Genomic DNA, 22,542 nt, shown 5'->3' with positions numbered 1-22,542 from the left:
TGCTTGCAATTATTGTGTAAAGCACTTTCTGCTACATGTTATTTGAATGAAACATGCTATATAAATGAACTCTTGACTGACATGACGCTGACTTCCTGAGTGTCCAGTGGGTGGCCCTGTGACACACAGTACTGATGCATATATGTATTCAGGGTGAAACCCTCTACATGTGTGACCAATTAGGTGTAGATGGGAAAGTGTTTGTTGGAGTTATAAGGACTTCCTGCATTATGGCAAAGCATCAAAATTGACCTCACTCCGATGGCCACCAGGGATAACGGATAAGTTTTCATTTTCAAGGTCTGAGGATGATACTGACTGAATGTGAAGTCTGTGGTGTTAATTTGGCTGCAAAATCTCAACTTTGAATCAAAATTGCAGACTGCCTGTTGGACTGAGGGAATGGGTCCAACAGGGATTTTTGTGCGTCTGGCCATGATACATATGCAGACTGAAAGTTGTGCATGTAGGAGGCAGGGCTTCAAGCTTGAAATCTTGTAATTGGTGGGGATTCAAGCTTGAAATTTTCCAGGGGGCGCTGTGGAGCCATCTTGTCATTGAAAAAGCCCAGACCCTAGCAGATATTAATGTTTGTGACTCGTGATGAATGTATAAACTTTGTCTGTAGGTACAAACAGGGAAACACCATTAGGGGGCGCTACTGAGCTGTTGTGCCACACCTGAGGGCAGTTGTTGTATCAAATTAACATACTTATGAGTTCGAACCTAGGTGCTAAATAAGGTGAGTCTGTAAACATCCTGAACACTGGTAGAGCTCAGGCCCTAATTACGAACCAACAACCAATCTGACATTATGACAATCAAACCATTGTATAATTCATAAATCCTAACTTTAGATGATGCAGAAGGCCATTTAAAGGCTTAGATTTGCCTGACACACTGAATTATCAAGCAGTTCTAGTCTTCAAAATGTCAGTGAGTGAATAAGGCTCAAAAGAGTGAAGGACCTTTGTCAAATACTGTAACATCATGCTGGGATCACATTAGTCACTCTTTCTACAAAACTGTTTGGTTCTAGTTCTGAGTTCTACAGTTTTGAGATGCTGGCATCTAATTAGACAATAATGTCACCACTATCTAACCTTGTCAATGTCAGCCCTGTTCAGATACTGTTTTGCAATAGGCATTGCATTAAAACCCGTAATTTGTCAAAAATCTGGCCCCATTAGTGTTTGTAGTATATTGCACCCTAACTTTATATCATTTTTTGACCTTAATTTGTCTAGGGGAAGTTCGAAAGGCAACTGCCAAGATATCGTAACTGTAGCTTGTAATGATTTGAATTAAAATGTAAATGTGGCTGTTATTGATTTATCCGGGGGAATTGTATGAAGCAAGGCTGAACACACCCACTGTGCTGCACAGCTGTGGGTGAGCACTGTGGAAGAGAGTTCACAGGAAAACAGTGGGAAAGATAAGAAGTCGAGGAAAAGACTGGAGAGAGAGTACAGAGGGAGGCTACCTCAGGATACAACTGCAAACAGTTCCGTGTGTGTGTGTGTGTGTGTGTGTGTGTGTGTGTGTGTGTGTGTGTGTGTGTGTGTGTGTGTGTGTGTGTGTGTGTGGGAGCGTGTGTGTCAGCCAAAACCAAGCCAAGCAGGGATGAAGAATGAGGAGGCACTGAAGGAGCCAGGTGTTCAAAACATGCAGACAGACAGACAGACTGAAGCCCCATCCTCACTGCCTTTTGAGTGCAGGGATCCTGCGCCAATTCACCGCATCCTCCTCTGTGTGAAAGTTTCAGATGCAGCGACGGGTGAAATTTCACTGCAGCTCTGATGCGCCTCCAGAGGTAGTATCAGAGGCACAGCAGAGGCAAACCGTACCTGTGTGAATGGATTAACCGGCAGTGTGGAGCGGGGGGGGGGGGTCGAACTGACAGTCACAACTATCACAACTACACAGATCCTTCACTCAACTAAATAAAGAGAAATGTCCCACAAAGCAACGTTATATGACCAAGCAAAAGTAATTACTGCGGCGAAAATGCAGCGTCTCTGTGTGAAAAGGGCCAGACAGACAGACACACACACACACACACACACTGTGGCTACAACACCAGGATGACATCTAAGGTTGCATTTGTTTTGTTTGACAAGGCTACTTGGTTGTTTCTATCAAAGAAATGTCTCCAGCACTCTCTCATTGAGAAACATTTAACTCTACAGAAGAAAGAATATAATAAGATAATTAGATAGTTACAAAGTAAACAAGCCACAGAAATGTCTTCATTGGTAACAAGTCACACAACAGAATGTTCTTGTTAGGTTGTTTTCCTCCACGTTTTGGCCCTGACCAAGTGGTTTTGTGCCTGAACCTAACCAGAGCATTAGCTCAGCATTGTAACAAGATACATAGGTGAAGATCGTAGAAAGAAATGAAAAGTTGTGACCTGAAGGATGTAAAGTTTTACAAGGTTTTGAAAAATGCAGTGGTCACGTTAAAGAGATTTTTCCTGAGTTTTTCTGTGAAGCTTCTTCATTCCTTTATGTGATGCAGGGGGTGTACCTTCAGGAAGAGCAAGGACATCAGGAGAAACAGAGTCTCCTGATCATGTCGTTTCTGGAGTCTTGGCAGCTTCGTTTCCGACTACAGAACACTTCCAAGTCTTTGAAGCGCCAAGTAGTTCTACCGCTTATTCCCTCATGATGTGAATGCAGCAATACCTCCTTCCCTCGGGCACCGTGACAGATGCCAGGAGGCACCTCGCCATTTGACAGACTGAGATTTTCATTGCAAAGTTATTTTTACTCCATTGATCAGAGCCTTTAAAGAATATTGTCTTGAGCCAGAACAACAAGCTCCCAGGCAATCATAGCTGAGCGTTACACCGTTTCCCCACGGAGCAAAGTGGACAGCCGCATGGACCTTTTGACAATCACAGTATCTGCCTGCGACCCATATACTGAAATACTTATATACACAGTACATACTTGAATTCAGTAAGTCAAGGTAGGTATGGTTTGGGATTCTTTTTTAGGCCTAAAGCAATTTTTCAGTCTGTTTCTCTCACCAGAAACTCTTCCTTTCTCTACCTCCCTCGCTCTCTCTCTCTATACTCCCTGTGACAATGTGCTCTCCCACGGTGTCTTTGATACAGAGAGAGTGACAGAGACTGAGAGAGCGGGCAAAAACACACTGTCAACTTAGATTCTTCCCAAAGCCTGGGACAATGCAGGTGAATTTTGGGAAAGATGGGTCAGGGACATATAATTACCAAAAATGGGAGCTCTTGGTGGGGTGAAACATTAAAGATGTTTCACGAACAGGTTGTGCTTTTGTTGTAGCTGGAGCAAAAATAAATATATAAATAAATAAGAGCAGGTGAGATGGAAGTCACTGCTGCGTGCACACATTCAAAGTCAATGGCAGGCTCTGGTCTCTCATGGAGCTTTACTGTACTGCACAAGAACATGTTTATGTCCAGCTGCACAGATGTCTTATTATGTATTATTTTCCCATTTTATTCGAAATGCGTAAGAAGGTGTGGTGGCCGTGGTCGAACTAGTATTTGATTCTGAATGCTTGAAGGGGTTTCGATGTAACAACTTAGGACATTTTACATGTCTAAATACCACTTTTATTGGCCCTGTGTGAGTGGATTCCAACATGACGTGAAAGATGAGACCTTCCTGTCTTTTACTGGCTGCCTACAGATGCCTGTGGACGATTTGTCGATGTTGTTCTGTGAAGGACTCAGTTTGGATTTTCTGTGATGGTCCTACGGATTTGAATTTATGCACATTCTTGAGTGCCTCGTCTCAGTGCCACCCTGCACTCTGAGCCACAAGAAGCAAGAGAATCAGTAGTACAGTTTAGAAATGGAGCTTGCTAACAGAAACTACAACTGGCTTCCAGCACCACAAAAAGGGCCTCACAGAGCTCCTTTAAATACAAATACATTTTAAGTATAAAAAAATGATCTGACCATTACCATGGAAAAAAAAAAAACTGCTGAATCTATCTGTGAGACTGGCTGGTTACTTATGTCAACACGTCCATTAGCATTACACTAAGGGGTGCACTCACACTTGGCAATCTGTACCGTGCCCAAGCATGTTGTCCAAAGTCCAGTTTATGTGACTAGTGTGAGGTCAAACTCAGTTATTACCTTGGCCGTGACACAACTGAAGAAGTGTGCTCCGAAATGGTACAGTTGCTCATGCACAGGCACAAGCATGGTTGCACAATCTGGACCTGAGGCATAATGATGCATATCACACCACATGGCATTAGTCAGTAAATCCAGGAATATGAGAGGGTCTCGATGACCAAAACGACACAATATATGCCACAACGGAATCAGTAAAGGTTCTCCATTGTGACGCGACCATGCTACGAGGTGGAGCGATGTGAGTGCAGGCCGGTGGGGTGTTTCGGCACAGTGCAGAGCAACTCGGCCAAGTGTGAGTGCACCCTAAGGCTCTACCTGCTGCTCTGGAAAGTTGCCAACCCCAAACAGTAGTGTCTTAGGGTTTGCACACAGCTCTGGCTATTAGCATCAGACAGTTCTATTTTATTTCCATGTTGCCGGCTAATAGGATTGTTGCTACTTGTGTTGTGCTGGGCTAACAGTTGTCGCACTACTTCCCCAGTGTTCAAGTGTGTTTGCCGTCTTCATTTTCTTTAAGGCTAGCAACAGCATTATCAATCAGTTGGCAGTATATGTTAGAATTAGCTAACAGGTAAATCATTTCAACTTGCTGTGCTATGCTTGCTAACAGTGAGAGAGACAGACGGTTCAACTATAAGGTGATTAATTTACATCCTCTAATTAATTATAGTTGGGTGACCAAATGTTTGTCTATTTACATCCATCTGTAATCACCTGCATGCTGAGTTTCCTGGTCCAACAAGTAAACCAGAAGTGGGTGTGGCCAAAATGATTTATAGATGTGGGGGGGATCCCAGATTAACCATATGTAATCCAGCACCAAAGGTTGTTTCTATTCACATGCCACAAACGTTCTGATTTGGACTACTGAGACAGGGAAGGGACAGGGAAGTTTTAAGAGGCTGCATCTGTAGACTATCAAAGGATAAAAAACAAAAGACTACCAGATTAAAACTGACGAGAAATATTTCGGAGGATCAATTCAGCTGAAGGGCTTTTAATAGAAAACCAGCGCGGTGCTGATCAGTTCTTATGTGGTGTTATTTTAAATCTGTTTACATGGAGCTGATAGACTGTGGTGTTAGTCTAGAACTGCAGAGTCACAAATGACTGTCAGGATAGGCTGGAAGATGGCTGAAAGGGACAATACTGTGTGTGTGTGTGTGTGTGTGTGTGTGTGTGTGTGTGTGTGTGTGTGTGTGTGTGTGTGTGCGTGTGTGTGTGTGTGTTTGAAATTCCCTGATGCTTGTGAAAGCAATGAGGAATGTGTTCTGTCCGTGATCTGCTGGTGAATGCCCATATGAAAAAAATTACATTACATTTTTGTGTGTTTTGGAGAGACAGGGACAGAGCTTCATTCTCAGCATCAATTTCTGTATAAAAGCAGTTATTTTCCTGCAAATGAGCTGACATCGATTTTGTATACCAATGTGAGAGATCAAGGAATTTAGATAGAGACATTACACATTTTCGTCTGTAAAGCCAGCCACCATGGCGGGTGCTGTTAATGATTTTTTTTTTTAAATTCCTTTGCTTTTTCACATCTAATTTCATTCTTTTGAGCCAGCACATTTGTATGGAATGCAAGGCTGGCCAGAGTTATCTGTCTGGGCAAAACACACACACACACACACACAAAGACTCTCAAACACAAACAAACAAAGAGTGAAGCCATTTAGCATTCAGAAGTCACTAAATGTCAAGGTTACCACATCGATACACAATTGATTGCACGCTCTGCTTGTGAGTCTGGTCTCACCATCTTTCAGTCAGAAGTCAGTGGCAGTAGAGATGCAATGTGGAACTTATCCATCTCTGACATGGAATGTGTAACAGTGTAGAGTGAAGAGGAGGAGATGGGGGAGGGATGGAGAGGGACGGGATGGATGGATGGGTCTGTGAAAGACTGTAGGACTTACCCCAGGTCTGAATTAACAGTGTGTGTTCAGGTTTTTGGAAGCAGCTCGGGACGTCTCTATTGTGACTCTATTCGGCAATTCTAACCAGGAATTGTCCTTAAGTCGCTGTAACTATGTCAGTCTCATCCACAGTCCACACCATAAGCTCACAACACCACACGTCATTGCTGTGTCATTTTAAGCTATTGGTTTCTGTTTGTTGTTGACATTTTTTTTCATTCTTCAAGTTCATCATTCCTTTTTTTGGGCTGTGTTCTTTCATAGGTTCTCCAATGCCCTCCCCCTCCTGTCCATCATCTGTCATTGACCAATCACACCCACAATCAGCCAGTCCACATGGCAACCCATTGTTAGGTGACAGGGCTGAGCCATACTCAGAGAAAGAGGAGGAGGAGGAGGAAGAGGAAGAAGAAGAAGAGGAGTATGCAGCCCGATTGTACTTACCTGTAACACATGGTAAAAGCACTTCACTCACCTCATTTGCAACATTTAAGAAGGTCTTTCATGTCAGTCTTATTGTATACATTTCAAAACAAGGTTCAAAAATCATAGAAATGAGCACATGATTTAATATTCAATAGTTTCAATTTTCTTACAGGGTTTTGTCATCCCATATGTTCATAAAAAAAACTAGATATTTCAACTGGATATTGCTCTCTGTCTGCATTTGGCTTTGACTTTCATGTGTAGGAGATGAGCATGAATGGATTATTTTGGAGATCACATTATTTTCCACTCCTTCCTTTTGGGAACTTTTACATCTCAATCTAAACATCCAGCTGCTGCAGGAAATGAATGCAGCAAATGTGACATGCTCTGAACGTACACGTATTTCTGTCATAACTATACAAGTAGTAAAGGATGACAGGTGGTTTTAAAACAAGTAGTTCAGTAACTGATTTTCAAACAGACATAATCCTTGAGGTCAACTTAATTCATCCTATCTTCCTCTATACTCTGTTCAGCCTCCCTGGATTCCTGTTTTTCATGTTGATGTATGTTGAATGTTGAGATCACTCCTGACACACGGAGGCTTGAACCTCTAATGACTTTCAGTGTGCTGCACTAAAAGATATTCAAACAAAAGAGAGCAATTCGTTTCGACAGTCCAAGTGCAGGTGATTCTTGGTATCTAACAAACAAACAAGTATAGAAAGTGGGATGGAGTAGCCTTTGCAAGACTTCATGAAAGCAGGACATATTGAAAGTGATCTCCTGAAATGTAAAACTTCTGTTTATAACTGACATATTTGCTGCAGCAGCCGTAATCAGAGGTATATCATAGTCATCCTCACACATTCAAGCTCTGTTACTTCTTCCCCAAGTCTATCTGCCAAAATCATTGCATGGATTGTTCAGCCAAATTGCCAGAATAAATGTTGGCAATGTACATTTCTTACCGTTCTTAAGGTTTTTGTTTATTTTGTGACAACACTGTAGCACCCAAAACTCTTGGTTAGATGTAAGAAAAGATCTTGTTTGGGCTTACGACACAGGTTTTGTCTGGACAAACACAGCTTGGAATTGTCAAGAGGTCTCAGTAAAAATGTCAACTGGTTGGACACTTACTGATGTTGAAACACTGTCTCAGCCCTCTCAGCTAACTCCACCTCCATCTCCTCTTTGTAGAAATGTTTATACTGTACATAGCCTAGTACATGTAGAAATGTGAACATTTGAGTGGTTTAATGGACTGTTACCTGCCAACATTTATCCTGTGACTGGACTTGGATTTTTATGCTTCCATAGTCTAGGACACTAGACAATACATTAGTGAAGACAATATGTACATAATGTAGACAATATTTTTCATGCTCATTTTTAGCAGTGGACACATCAATTTAGGCAGCTGTCTTGTTTGATAACAGTCCAACCATAAGAGCTTATTTAACTACAATAAGGCACATTGAGCATCTGCTCTGGTTGCAGTCAGACGTGCTCTCGGTGGCTCTCCTCGTGGCAAATGTTCGGCTAGAAGTTGAGGGAGAAAGTGTCGGGCTGTTTGGATGGGGCCACAAAGGCTGAGTTTGGTTGATATCAGACGGCTGATCTGAGACCTGTTCGCCTTTAGAGGTTGACAAGCACCAGATGCTGAGTCAGGTTGGCTCGCCAATGACCTTGGAACAGCCCTCTTATAGTTAGGAGTGTGATAGGAAACAGACTTTGATGGTTTGAAGAAGGGAACTAAGACAACCACAATTTGAGTCAGGCTACAGCAGGAGAGAGGGCATGAAAGAGAGAACTACAGAGGGAGGAGATTTGGATGGAACGAGAGTGAGAAAAAGAAAGACGGCTGCATGGAGTGATGGAAACAGAGAGACAGACTGTTTCAGTTCATAAAGGCAGTTACTGAAAGTCGGCCTTACTGACGCAGAATCAGAATCAAATAGCTCCGTGAAAGATCATATGAACATTTTAAAGCTCTTCATGGCTCAGTGATTACACACTTCAGTCTGTGCCATCGTCGTAAAACACAGGAGTTTGTGTCATGTGTTTTTACTCTCTGACTTGCAAAACATTCTAAACTACAACAGGAATAGTATATTTGGTCTATATTTATCAACATATAGCATCAGAGTTTTTGACTTTTTAACCGAATGACTGATAAAATTTAAATGTTGTCTTGATTATGTTGATTAGTGATAGTTGCAGTCAATACCTAATTTTTAGATTTTTACAATAGTACTAACCTGAAATAATTGCTGTACAATATGAACTTGTTAGCAGGGAAATGCTCATTTTGAAGGAAAGTGGTTCAATGAATGAACAGTGGATGTTAGATATTTGAGCCCTTTGGCTTCTCCCTCAGCTCTCTGTCACTACGTCTCTGTTGTCTCCTTGAAAAAGCCATTGTTGCTGTAATGTAGGGCTGGGCAATATAAGGCCTGAAAATTAGCTCCAATATTTTTTAGGCTATATCTCAATATACTATATATATATCTTGTTATGCTTAATTCTCTTCAAAGGCAGATGAATAATGCTGCTACAGGGAGACTAACCCTAAGACTAGAACATCTTTGATAAAAAAAAAGTATTAAAAGAAAATGTGTGTGTATATATATATATATATATATATATATATATATATATATATATATATATATATATATATATATATATATATATATGACTAATGACTAAGTCGGTAAAGTAGTATTTGCACTCATTCAATGTTGTATTTTTTTTATTTTCCTCCACATGAATAATGTCAAGTCAAATTTTATTTGTAGAGGTCAAAATCACAAATCACAATACCTCAGGCGGCTTTACAGTTTGTTATAATATCAGCTGATGTATCAGTTCATGTTCAGTACCAGTTATTCCTGGGTTCAGTGGGTTTCTTTTGTTTGTTTTTTTTGTTTGTTTTTTTGTCGTTCCACTTTACTTGTGCACTTGCACAACTTTCTTTTTTCTTTGTTTAGTGAAAAGTGACCCTTTTCTTTTATTCCTTCCTCAAGGTTTAGCACAGGATGGGACATAGGCAAGGTATCATTTATTATTTCATTCACACTGCTGCCTCAGGCCAAGGCTTTCTCTTGCATTCTCCCTGTAGTTAACCTAACTGCTTAGGGACAGGAGCTGTATCATCACTGAAGCTCATAGACAGCCAGAGAAGTTCTCATTCTGAATTTGTTGGGTATAGCATGTGTTTCATTGTCAGTCTTATAAAATGAGAATTATTATATGTCTAATTATTGATGTATGCACATCATGGATGGAGGGGAGAGTCTTTCTGGGTAAAATGTATAAATAAGATGTTTCATGATCTTAAAACAATACCAGTAAGGTTTAGGTCACCTGGTGCCACAGCAGGTAAATATACTTCTATTCTTATTTACTGTGGCTTATTATTATAATTTACAGTTAGTTAGCATTTGCAAGAATGCCACATGTGATTGTAGGTTACTGAATATGCATTCTGAGAAGTCAGTTACATTCTGATGGAGATTAATCCTCATATAGCTGCCTGAGACAACCTGTTTTACCAGATGTTGTGTACTGAAAGCTTGTAACAGCAATTAAATTATAGTTTTCAATTTTAAAGACATGACATTAAAATTAAGACAGTATCCAATTTGATGAAAATGTCATGTTAGATTCAGTTTAGGATGATGTTTGCCATAGATAATAGTACTGATTTATTCTATAACCAGATCAATACAGTGCATACCTCCACCAGGGCCCAACAGTCCCCTTTCATTCAATCAGACCTAATCCAATGGCAAATAGAATTAAAGTATTTAAAGTAAGTAAGGATCCCTGGATCTGCCCCTTTATCTGGATCTGCATCAAAAGTCAAGTGCATCAATTCTGGACTTTTTTTTTGTTTGTTTGGTTTTTTTTTGTTTTTTTTTTTTCAAAAAAAGCCAGTACTAACTCCATGAATTGTTTTAACCCAGTGCTGGCATTTGGTCTAAGACGGGTGAACAGAGATTGTATATTAACACAGCACTTCCCAACACAAACAGTCTTGTCTTTTTCCTTGTAAGACTGAAAAGACACCCACAACGCTCCACCTCCCAGCCTATAGATGCCTCAGAGACGCCAAGGCTATCAGCTCGGAGCGGAAAAAGCAACAGAAAAAAGACCAGTTTCTTTGCAAACGGCGGGATGACGCCAAGGCTTATTGACAGCGTCTATACTGAAAGCCAAAGGGAGCGTACCGAGGCAGTGAGAGGAACGTGAATAACACTTAGTGCTTTTTACTTTGGGACCAAGTAGGCAATTCTCCTCAACACCAGAACTAATCAATGAGTCATTGAATGAACCAGAGGAGGGAGAGGGAGAGAGAGAGTGAGGCAGGGAGGGCGAGAAAGGGAGAGAGAGGGAGCATTTGCATAGATGAATTGTAGGAATAAAGACAAAAATGATCCATCTTGACATGAGAATGAATCAATGAGATTTAGATAGGAGGCCTATATGGAGAAAGTGGGGTCAAACTGCGAAAAACTATATTTTAAAGAAAATGGAGGAGCAAAGAGAAGAGAGCGAATCATTGATCAGGCTAATGAACCTCAGGCTAGTGGCTGGTGGCTGGGATTTAAGCGTCAAACACACACACACACACACAAACACACACACACGGAAAAGGCCACAAACACACAGCTCACGTCTGAGGCTGATTGCAGAGTGGAGTCACTTAAGTAAATCAAAATGTTGTAGCAGACTCCATCCAAAGAGACAGAGAGACAGACAAGGAGATAGTCTAGAAGGGAGTGGAGAGAACAGTTCTGTGTTTGACAAAGAGTGCACTGTCCTTTCTGTGAAATGAGACCCAGATGGAGGAATATTTTAAATTATATACTACAATGCCAGAGTTAACCTTCTTACTTTTTGATATATATGATTTGTCCTCGTCCTTGGTGCTAAACTTTTGTTGCCCTGCTGTTTTTCAGCACAGCAGTGCTTTCAGATTTGTGTTCTTAGTTTTGAATCATGGGTCAAGTGGTTTTTCTGTAATATGAATTTGCCACCAGGTCATTGGACCCAAATGAAAGTATTCTTTATTTGCTAAACAAATTCATTTGATTGATTGAATTGACTATGTAATAAATAACTGAAATTAATTTAAATTAAATTTTAATTTAAAGATCAAATTAATAGATATGTATACTAATGTTGTGGGACAATTAGCTCTCAAACTAAATAAACCCTCCGCCAAAAAGTCTATCACAACACTAAAGTTTCATGTTCGTCAAAATCCCATAATTATTGATCTTTAGGGGCTGTAGTTGATCCTGTAGTCACACCAGTCACATTAGCCACCAATTTGGCCGTCCTTCCTGTGGCTAGGTCCGCAGATTTAGACAGAAGATGGTAAACTGGGGGTCTGTTTTGGTCCGCCAATTTGACGCCTCGGAGGGTACACTTATTTCCACCTCCATTACTGTGTAAATCTGAGCCGTCAATGTGCCGGCAATTGCGCGAGATGGGTGGAGGTGTCTATGATGTGCGCTGTTGTGCGACCCACAGCCGGGGAGTTTTAAAACCAGGAAGCAGCTGATCACAGCAGTCAGTCCATCACTTCATCAGCGGACATCAAGATTGAGCAACTGGCAAGCTGCTGAAATCCGGGAGATGCTAGTGTCTCCGTTGTCTCTCTAGCTGCCTTCATTGTCCACTTGTTGTTGTAGCAGCAAGCAACTAACAGTCGCTACTTTCAAATTGAAAGCCCCCCTCCAAGAACTCAGCTCTAAACTCTAATGGGGTTCAATGTAAAGCTCTTATTTTGAAGACAAATTCGATCTGCTTCACTGTTCATGTCCAACTTTGTGCTTCACGTCACGTCACGTTTATGCCTACACCAGTGGCAGCCAAGTGGCGGCTTTTTGGAAAAGAGGGAATATTACACCTCCTCTTTAGATAGACAAGGCTTTCTTTTCTATCTAAAAGGTGCTGTTGGCTGACACATCTGCTCCAGAGGATGAGTGACCCTAAGAGGACCAACAGAAGACCAGGAGAGTGGCTGGATAGGTTGGTTTGTTTGATGGTGGGGCTACAGCTAATAGGCCACTGTATCAGACCACAAGAAAGGCGGACCTTCCCCGAGCTTGAATGAGTCGACAGTTTTACAGGAAGAGTAGGACTGGTCTTGTGAGAACTGTGGTGGGAGCCATAACCACACCTCAATTCAAACTCTTCTGTTGTTGTCAGTCACATGGTGGTGGTGCACCTGAAGTACACTGCTGTGAAATGATTGCATGGTTGCGTGTCAGTTGTAGCACACTCTTTCATCAAAGCATAGGACAGGATGTGTGTGATCAGTTTGTAGATTCTTATGTCATGAAACCTAGTTTACTACTCCAGCAAGTAGGCCATCCTGCAGTAAAGACCTAGTGTCAGATAACATTTCTTTATTCCCTTTCAGTCAGCCTTGAGCTGACACTAATGATCTCTAGAGATGGTGGGATTTGCCAAACTGATACCACACATAGAAAAACATAGATTGCTAGCTCAATCTAGACTTAATCTGTAGAAAATGTTTTATTTTTCCCTGATTTTTCCGACAGATTTAAATTCTACATCCATACACCTCACTTGGATTCATCTGGGATTGCCAGACCCTGTGTTATGGATGGGCCCCAGGGGCCAGACACAAGACCAGACTGAAGTGGAAGTGAGACTTAACGGCACAGATAGAAATGTCTGTAGTGTTCCCTCTGTAGTATTTATCCATGCTAAACAACATTCCCCGCTACTGACCTGTTCCATTCTCATTGTGATCTCCATTCATGCCTCTGCAACAGTGGGTTAAGTATGCCAGTCCTACAGTGATCGTCAGCATCAATGGATGTGTTTTAAACTGGTTCACAAAGCCAAACTGACTGAATACACTCAACACATTACGTTACACTCTACTGTGGCATCAGTCACACTCTGATCGCCAAATTATGTGATTGGCCACCGTAACGTGTTGTCAGGACATGTTTTTGTGCAGGGGGTGTGAGCCGGTGAGATCATTGTCTTTCTGTAAATGTAGTGGTTAAGTTCAAGTTCTGAAATGGTTTTGTTTAAGTTTGTAATTCTACAAATGCAGTGTCAACAGATAAAAGAAATACAGGTCATGACGTATATAGGCCCACAGAAGTTCAGGAAATATTTTCATGAGTAAAAAAATGAGTTTCAAAAACATCCCCCTCTGATTTTTTAACAAATCACACCCTGCATTAAAACACTGATTATAGTATGTGTTTTTGCTCCTGCTCTGGAAGTCACACTGGCCCCATTCACACTGCCGTTTGAATGCAGGGATCCTAGGCCAATGCTCCGCCCCCTCCTCTAAAGTCTCAGAGGCGGCAAGGGGTGAAATTGGCAAACTGAGCCACTGTGAATGGACAAGCAAGCGATGTGTATCAAGGGCGTGTCGATCTGACAATCTGATAACTACACAGGTCCTTCACTCGACTAAATAAAGACAAATGTCTCACAGAGAAACGTTACGTGACCAAACTAAAGTAATGTAGTAACTGTAACTGTCTTTGGCAACTTATATGAGGAAAATACTACTGTAGCTGTACCTGGAGAAGTGTCTGTCCTCCTGTTTGTCCTCCTGTCTGTCTTGCTGATTCTTTGCCACATTTCCGTCTGAAAAACAGACAAAAAACTTTAACTCACAAAGTGTTTGTGTTGAAAGAAAATCATTGTGATGGTCAGCCCTCCAGACCAAGGCTTAAGTGAACTTTCCCCGAGAAACCGTCTTTCTGTGTGAATTACACAGCGGTTTGTCTTTAAGGCGGAGATTCTTCACTCTGTGTGAATGACCAGCGGCAGAGAATTGGCAAACCACTGCTGCGGCGATAATGCGGCTTCTCTGTGTGAAAAAGGCTACTGTTGCCATGGAAATGATGGAGTAATATTTTTAGTGATGAATAAGGTGGTCTGTGTGGCTAATCAGTCAGATTGCTATTTTGGAACTGCTTGTTGTATAATCAAGATTAATCAAAATTAAGTTATTTGTGCATCCAGCCATCCAGCTCAACCTCATTAAATCTGTCTTTTAGCAATGCCACGTCAAAATATTGTCATTTCCGCTTTCCCAGTAATCTGAATCATCTGCTGTGTTACTTTTCTGGTGAGGAGAGGTGCCCAAAAGGATCCATTTGATTTGAATTTGTCCTCCAGCCTCTCTACCAGAATCACCCTCATGATGCACCTTTGTTATCGCACTTCTGCTTGTAAATCTACACAACAGCAACATTTAGTCAGTATGTGAACTCCATCCAGCAATTTTCAGATTTTAAACCTTGAAGCCTTTCATCTAATACCCAACCCAATAACGTCAATTTGATTTTGAAAGAATGCTGGGAGAGCAAAAAAAAATAAAAAATGTGAGGGAATATGAAAACAACTAGTTGGACACGCAGTACGTAAAAACAAAAGAAAAACAATCTTGGTAGCTAAGAGGACAAGGAAAAAAGATGAAAGAGTAAATAGAAATAGCAAAAGAAGACCCAGTGCCTCAGTGGAACACAGTCTTCCATATTAATTACTTGGCCAAAGTGAGAGAGTAAATGAACGGATAGAGGAAGGGAGAAAGAGGGAGAGGGCACCGAGAGCTGACTTGGCAGGAGAAAATGAATGAGAGAATGAGGGCGAGAGAGACAGAGAGGAGAGGGAGGGTGGATGAGGGGTCAGTGCACTGGTGCTACAATAAGGAGAGAGAAATGTGGAGGACTGATGAGAGGCTATGAAAAGGCTGCAGCTGCCTATAGCTGATTGGAAGAAAGGATAGGAAAGTGAGAGAGGAGGTCAGGTGAAGAGGACGGCAGGAGTGGGAGGGAAGTGATGAGAGGATATTGAGGTTGTGAAAGTAAAGACAGAGATCAAGCTAAAGTTGGAGGGGAGAGGGGAAATTGTCTTTTTTCCAGGGTTTTGTCTAAATCAGCTATGGGAGAGGAAAGAAACAGATACTGATACCTTACTCTGTCACATACGTTATCTATTCATTACCATCAGTATCACTTCCCCAATCATCTGGAAGTCCATTCATTCTTTGAGCCTCTTCACTCTCAACCAAATCAGCCTCACTGGCTGTATTTAGACACATTACCATGGAAATGAAGCACCTTTGGTGCAGTCAAAAACAATTGTTACAGTTGAAACAAAAAAAACAAAAAACAAAGTAGTTGACTGCACTGAAATTTCCTTTTTATGAAGCCAACCCATACAGACGAACATGTTTATTGGCTGGAGTCAAATAGAGGGCGACTAGAGGGATTGACGTATCTCACTACAAGATCCAGTTTCACCAAAATCAGTGAATACAGTTTTGATGTTGTGTTTCTGACGGCTGCAGTCATTATAATAAGTCATTATCAGTTAATGAGAAAAAGTAGAATTACCTTTGAAACAAACGCAAAATAGAAGCATTTCAAGTGGTCTCAGACTTTTGGACCCAACTGTATGTACAAACACACACATGCATTTTTCTAAATGGTGTATTTCGTAATAGTGTATCAGAATCAAACTGAGAAAATACATTGTAGCCTGTTGAAGAGATCTTGCGCAGGATATACTGGCATCGCAGCTCGGCCGGGCTCATTTATTCACCTCCTTTGCCCATCACCGCTACGTGGTGAGAATTGGAAATGACAGACGAACAAAGCAAGTTAACATACATCGACGTTGTCCTGATTTTCTGCTTTTCTGTACTCAGACATCATGGTTCATTAGACATGGATTTTTTTTTTTTTTTTTTTTGCTTAACAACAAAAGAAAAAGAGAAAAAGCACTTTATCACAATTACCATTGGGGGAGTCAAGAACCAGACATGTTGTGCATAAATTCTGTGCACAGGTTTAAATAAGCTAATTCTCTGTTGTGTAGTGTGTGGGAGGACAGTGTTCGGCTACTGTTGTTCCAGCTGTCTTTGGAAGGACTCCCTCATGCTTTGCTGTTGAGCAGATACTGTTGAATTTGAATGAAATTTGAATTTCATTCCTAAAATGACAAAGGAAAAATTGTCTGCACAAAGTGGCTATTGCTATTTCTCTCTCATGCATATGATAAGTCATTGTAAACTGCAACAGCATTGAAATAAGACTCAGTTTCAACAAAATTGACATAAACCTGAGCTGAGCATGATTTCTATGTTTTGGGGAAACTGACTTTTAGCAAAGCCTGTCTGGGAAAGGATTTACTGAATGTCAAGTTTCATCATTTCATTGCTGGAGATGTGTGCATTCACAACCAAAATACAAATATCAGCACAAATTGAAATCTAGCCTATATTTTATATAACAGAATGCACAATATAATTTATCATAATGTTTTCTGAAAAAATAAAATTCCATGTTTGTGTTTCCTGGATAGAAATCACAGTAATGTCTTTTCTCACACTGTCCCGTCTTGTCTTAACCCCTTATTCTATGGAGGACACGTTGAACACTAAAGTTCGGGGCTGTCAACAATAGCAAGAATTCATTAATGTGAACATTTTAAATATATACACTTTAGCATTTTTTTTCAACCTTTTTTAATTTAATTTTGCAAAAGCATTAAATATATGTCTTGACTCACTCACTTCACGGTAAGACACACATTCTCTCAAATAGTCACTTTTTGAGTTTTTTTTACTAACAGTGGACTAGTGTAGCTTAAATGACTCCTTTAATTACATGTAGTGAAATCCCCTCCCAGCTCTGCGTGTGTCTAAGAGGATTAGTTTGATGCTAAGGTGGCCATTAAAATGGTCTCAGAGTCACTGTTGTACAAACACGGTGACTCGTTTCCCTCTCACACTCTTTCTTTACCTTTCTTTGTTGCATCCCATTATGTTTTCATTTCATGCCTTCTCTTCTCTTCTTGCCTTAATACATGTGTCACTTTCTATTTCTTTTACGTAGGCTTGACACCCCCCCCTCCCTTTCCCTACACCTCTCTTTTTTACAAGGAGATGTGCATTGTCAGATGCAGCAGCCATGAAAACTCAAATTTTACAGCACGAGTATTCAGGAACACAGTTAGGAAGAGCGCTACCATGACTACTCCATTCTACTTTTTGAGGCATCTGACATTAGATTGCATAATTAATGGTCCCTGTACAAAAAAAAATAAAACTGTAAAATAAGAGGCTGGGGCACATCGCACATTCAACTTTCAGAGGAAAGCCAGTGCTACTAGAAACTATGTTTATATAGGACTAATTTACAGCAGCAAATATGTTTTCCAGGAAATATATTGCTGCCACAAATTATGTTTTATGTTTACATAGTGAGGACATGCTCTTTATTAATGTACCTGACAGTGACAATGTATTCCACTTATTTTCTGCCAAAATAAGCAGTCTATGAGAACAGCATTCTAAAACTTGTCATGGTTCAGTGCAGCACTGGCAGCACTTGGTTAGGTTTAGGGAAACCTCATGGTGTGGTTTAACAGATATATTTCAGCACTGACAGTCTGAGATCACAGTCTTTCCCCAACATGAACCAAGTCATTTTGTTGCCTAAAAGAACCACAGACAGGAGTCTTGATGCAATCTGGACTCTCTGTCTGTGACTGTGACTGCTGTGGATATTTGATTCACTCAAAGAAACGTCCCTGAACATAATAGAGAAATGTATGCATTCATTTAGACACACATCTGTGTGTTGTCAAGGAAAATACAACATTTATTAATGCTTACTTTGCAATGATCAAGACGCTGACAGCATTTTTTTCCTTAAGTACCTCGTTTAATGTGGATGTCTGTCCATCAAATCATGTTTTGTCTGTTTGTCTTTTTCTCTGTCCTTATGCTCGTATTGTTTGGAAGCTAAGACTGAAATGCAAAGTCTGGTAATCACAACTTGCCAATCAGAATAATCATTGGAATCAACTCTGAATGAAGCCTAAAATAAAGTAGCCAGGTGGACTAGTTAGATGTTTGACCAACAGCCGGCGCTTTTAGAAAGCACTGCGTCAGCTTTTCATCCCTGTCTTGAGGTATAACAACGCTTTTGACTGTTTGGCCGTCTCTGTTTTTGCTACTCGGAGCAGAGTGTCAGTCTGTGCCAGTGTGTGTGTGTGTGTGTGTGTGTGTGTGTGTGTGTGTGTGTGTGTGTGTGTGTGTGTGATGGACAGGCAGTGAGAGCCCAGCCTGCCCCATGCACAGGACAGGCTCCGACACAGATCTCTGTTCAGGATTGGGAAAAGGGATACATTGCATTTTAACAGGCAAACCAGATGCACAATTGGGGGGAACTATCATGTGTTTGAGCCCATCACTAACATTTTAGTCCCGTCCTTTCTCGCCGTTGCAAACAAAACATTCATTTTATCATAGTTTTTATTATTAAAGATCATTTTAAGCTTGTCGTTGTCTCGTCTTAGTCACTGATAAAAAAGGTTGGTGATGAACGTTAATGAAATTAACACTGGTTCAAAACGTCTGTCTCTTTGTGTTGAAACTTTACAATATCTTCATCTAAATTACATTTGTTTTCTCTTGTCACAATGCTGTGATTGTGCTCGGGTTAGGCTAAAGCACAAAACCACTTGGTTAGGGCTTGGAAAGGATCATGTTTTGGCATAAAATACCTCTTTTGGTCACCACAAACACTTATTTTCTCAAGGTCAAGTTAAAAAAACATCCAGTGGTGACATTTTTTTCTCTTTTTTTTATTCTAAATGGGGCTCCTATCTGTTAATACCTGTTAAGACTCTGTTGTCCTATACTTAAGTGAAAAATAAAAATTCTGGTATACATTCAGTCTCTTCCACACAGTTAGCTGTCTTATTGAGAGCTGTCAGTTTGATATGCAGAGACAGTGAAGCAGAGTAGCTAAAAACTGCACTCAAGTATTAGTAATGTTACTTTACAAAAACACATAGGCCTACTCATGTAGAAATGGAGGTAGTGATCAAAATAGCTGCTTACAGAAGGGTATGAAAGTACCAAGATGTGGAGGAGTAGCACATGCACTTTTTTATGAACAGCATCACATCCTACCATACAGTCTCTTTTACGTCAGTAACTTCAGTTACAAATGTACCTACATTAGTTTAGTAACTATTGTTATGTATGCGCCTTAACAGTAGCCACCAATGTAAATCTACTGAATGACTGTCCTGTGCAAACCTGATCTTGGGTAGGCCACCTTAGATTTGGTTGGTTTTACTAATATTGGGCCACCGGTGATTGTCTTTACACCACGTGATGAAGCTGGCTGTAAGTCCTTGGTTCTTCCCCAAGAACCACACTTCATCACTTTTATTAAATTCCTCCTCTACGTACATTAAACAAATCTGGACAGACATGAATTTAAACTGCAACCTGACTGCTTGTTGGAGGCGTAGGCATACAACTACAAGGCGGCATTTGTAGCTCTATCCATTCCCTGGTGTGGATCATTGAGCAACGAGGGGCAGTCTCCACCTACATGCCCCACAAATGCACCCTGCAGTGGGGAGAGAGGCCTGCCTCACCCCCCTCTCTGTGCTGGGAGTCCAGAGGTGGAATGAGTTTTCATGCTTCAAGAACCACGAGTCTTAACTCTTCCACTGACCTCTTTCACTACGTCGATGAGTCCCTTCTACTTTTCCAGGATCTGTTGTCCCCTCTCTCTTCAGTATTTTCTCTTTGAAAACTCTCGCTCCTGCCCTCACCCCACCTCTGTCTTTTGCATTGTCTTTTTTTTTTTTCTGCGCCTGCCTTCTATTTTGCTTCTTTTCCAGTTCATGTTGTTCTCTGTTCGCCTTTTCTAACACCCTTTTGTTGACTTTTGTTGTTACTTCTGAAACTATTAATTGACTTCCTTAGTCACCTCCTGTTTTTTCTGTACACTCTTTTCTCCTCTGCTCATTCAATTTTCTTTCACCAGTGATGGAGTTCAAACCCTTGACTGGGCCTGATCTATTTATTTACTTTATTTATTTACTCAAACCTATTCTCCTCTCTATTTCACACAATTACTTATTATTGCCACTTGTTATTTATTCTATATTTTTATTCTTTGTTGCTGCTTTTCATAATTTCGTTCTTGCACGCAGTCATGAAGAAGAGAAATCTTAAAAGAAACTGCTGCTTGTTTAGAAGTTCTCCATGGCTATATTCCTCAAAGGCTGCACATCAGAGTGTGCCGTTACATTATCATTTCCCAATGACAACATATTTTATTCTAGCTTTTTTAGAAACCAACCAGAGAACCCTTGAATAGAGCTGTTTCTTTAAAAGGTACAGTTGAGACAACAATTGACAGTTGGTTTTTTGAGAGAGAGAGAGAGAGAGAGAGAGAGAGAGAGAGAGAGGCAGTGATGCAGAGAGAGAATAAGTGTTGTGCAGGACAGAAACAGCCATCGACATATAGACTATAGAGACAGAGAGTCATAGTGAAGCTTGTAATCTCTCTGCCTTTGACAAATAACCTCGTCCCTCAGCGAAACCTCACCTCACTGCTCTACCGAGATGCCAATTTACTGTGCAAACATCAGTTGATCACACTGATGGAGACCTCTGTATGTGTGTGTGAACAGCATAGTCACACACTCACATTCTCATGTAAAGCAATGACCAGGTTCCCACTTTGGTTCTATGAAAAAGGTTTTGTCTTTGCATTGCCCCTCTTGCCTAAGTTTCTTGTTGCTCTGGGAGGCCATTTAGCAATGAGAAGGAGTGCTAGCCCATCTGAATGTTGCACAGGGATGCTGTGGTATGGATACAACTAACGGCAGAGCACCTACAGAGTAACTATTAAATAATCATCTTATACTTACACTACTGCCAAGGAGGTTATATTTTCCACCAATTTTTTGGTTGCTGCTTTTTTAGCAGGACTGCACAAAAACAACTGAACAGATTTATTTTAATCTTGGATGGAAAATGATCTTAACCCAAAATAGACCGATTTACTTTTGGTACAGATCCAGATAAAGTGATGGATCAAATAATTTCTCACTTTGTTTTTTTTTTTTTTTTCCCTCTCCAAAGGGCGTTTTTCAACATTATTATTTATTTCTCATGGAGTAATACATGGATCTTGATAAATAATAATTTAAAAAAAACATCATATTTAGGTTGCTAGTATCTACAGGATGAGAAAGTACAATATAATGTAAACCTGCAACCACCATTTTGTGCAGCTGAGATAATGGGGATTCTGAAAGATACCCACAGTGACTAGGCTTAATTGAAAGGGGAAGGGCCTTAGTGTAGGTATGTGCTCTACTGAGTGTCATTCTAGTTAGGAAATGTAAGCAAGGGTGTTCCAGAGTCTGGGTGCCATGACCGCAAAAGAGCAGTAACCTTTGGTTTTGAGACTGACACATAGAGTTACCAAGAGTGTCTGATTAGGTGACCTGAAAGGCCGGTGAGAGATGTATGTGGTCTGAAGTTCAGAAATGTAAGCAGGAGCTAGGATGTTCAGTGCCTTGGAAGCAATTAAAAGAATCTTGAAATGAATTCTAAACTTAATTGGCAACCAGTGCAGAGACGCTAAGATCTGTGTGAAATGGGCTGTCTACCAGTTCAAGTTAACAGCCTTGCTGCTGCATTTTGTGCTGAAGTCAAGCCAGGGCAGTTTGATTAAGGCCAGTAAAAAGAAAATTACAGAAATTAAGACAAGAGAAGATGAATGTGTGAATGATATGTTCTAAATCTGGAGTCGATAGTATTGATCTGATTTTAGAAATGTTTCTTAATTGAATGACACTTGAATATTTCTGGAGTGTGGTTTGACCGAGGGGCCAAGTGGACCAATACACTGAAAGATATTATTTGAGGAATTATTGGGAATGACTATAAGAATCTTGGTTTTGTCAGAGTTTAGTTTAGTAGTTAGGGAAATATGAATTATTCATTTTGTTTGGCAATTAGACAGTTTTGAAGAGCGTTTAAGTTGGAATAATCATTTGGTTTTACTGAGACATATAACTGTGTCATTGGCATAACAATGATTAGATGTACAACCAAACAGGCCTGGCCCTTAGGAAGCATGTACAAAGAAAACAGAACCAGACCAAGGGTGGACCCCTGAGGCACCCATATGACAGTGGAGCAGAAGATGACAC

At 40.6% G+C, this 22,542-nt stretch overlaps 1 protein-coding gene across 5 annotated transcripts in view; it reads left to right on the top strand.

The window, feature by feature from the left end:
• LOC119020583 (teneurin-3) overlaps nucleotides 1-22,542 on the top strand; it is a 274,733-nt gene that overhangs the window by 128,311 nt on the left and 123,880 nt on the right. Inside the window, exon 2 of one of the 5 annotated variants that reach the window (XM_037100059.1) lies at nucleotides 6,319-6,510. The exons of the other annotated variants lie outside the window; for them this stretch is intronic. Coding sequence (XP_036955954.1) covers nucleotides 6,327-6,510 — 184 coding nt within the window. The 5' untranslated portion in view covers nucleotides 6,319-6,326. The remainder of the gene's footprint in view (nucleotides 1-6,318; nucleotides 6,511-22,542) is intronic. 5 annotated transcript variants of the gene reach the window in all.

This window comes from Acanthopagrus latus, chromosome 1 (assembly GCF_904848185.1).
Source record: "Acanthopagrus latus isolate v.2019 chromosome 1, fAcaLat1.1, whole genome shotgun sequence".
NCBI lineage: Eukaryota > Metazoa > Chordata > Actinopteri > Spariformes > Sparidae > Acanthopagrus > Acanthopagrus latus.
This window is presented reverse-complemented; position numbering and strand designations above follow the sequence as displayed.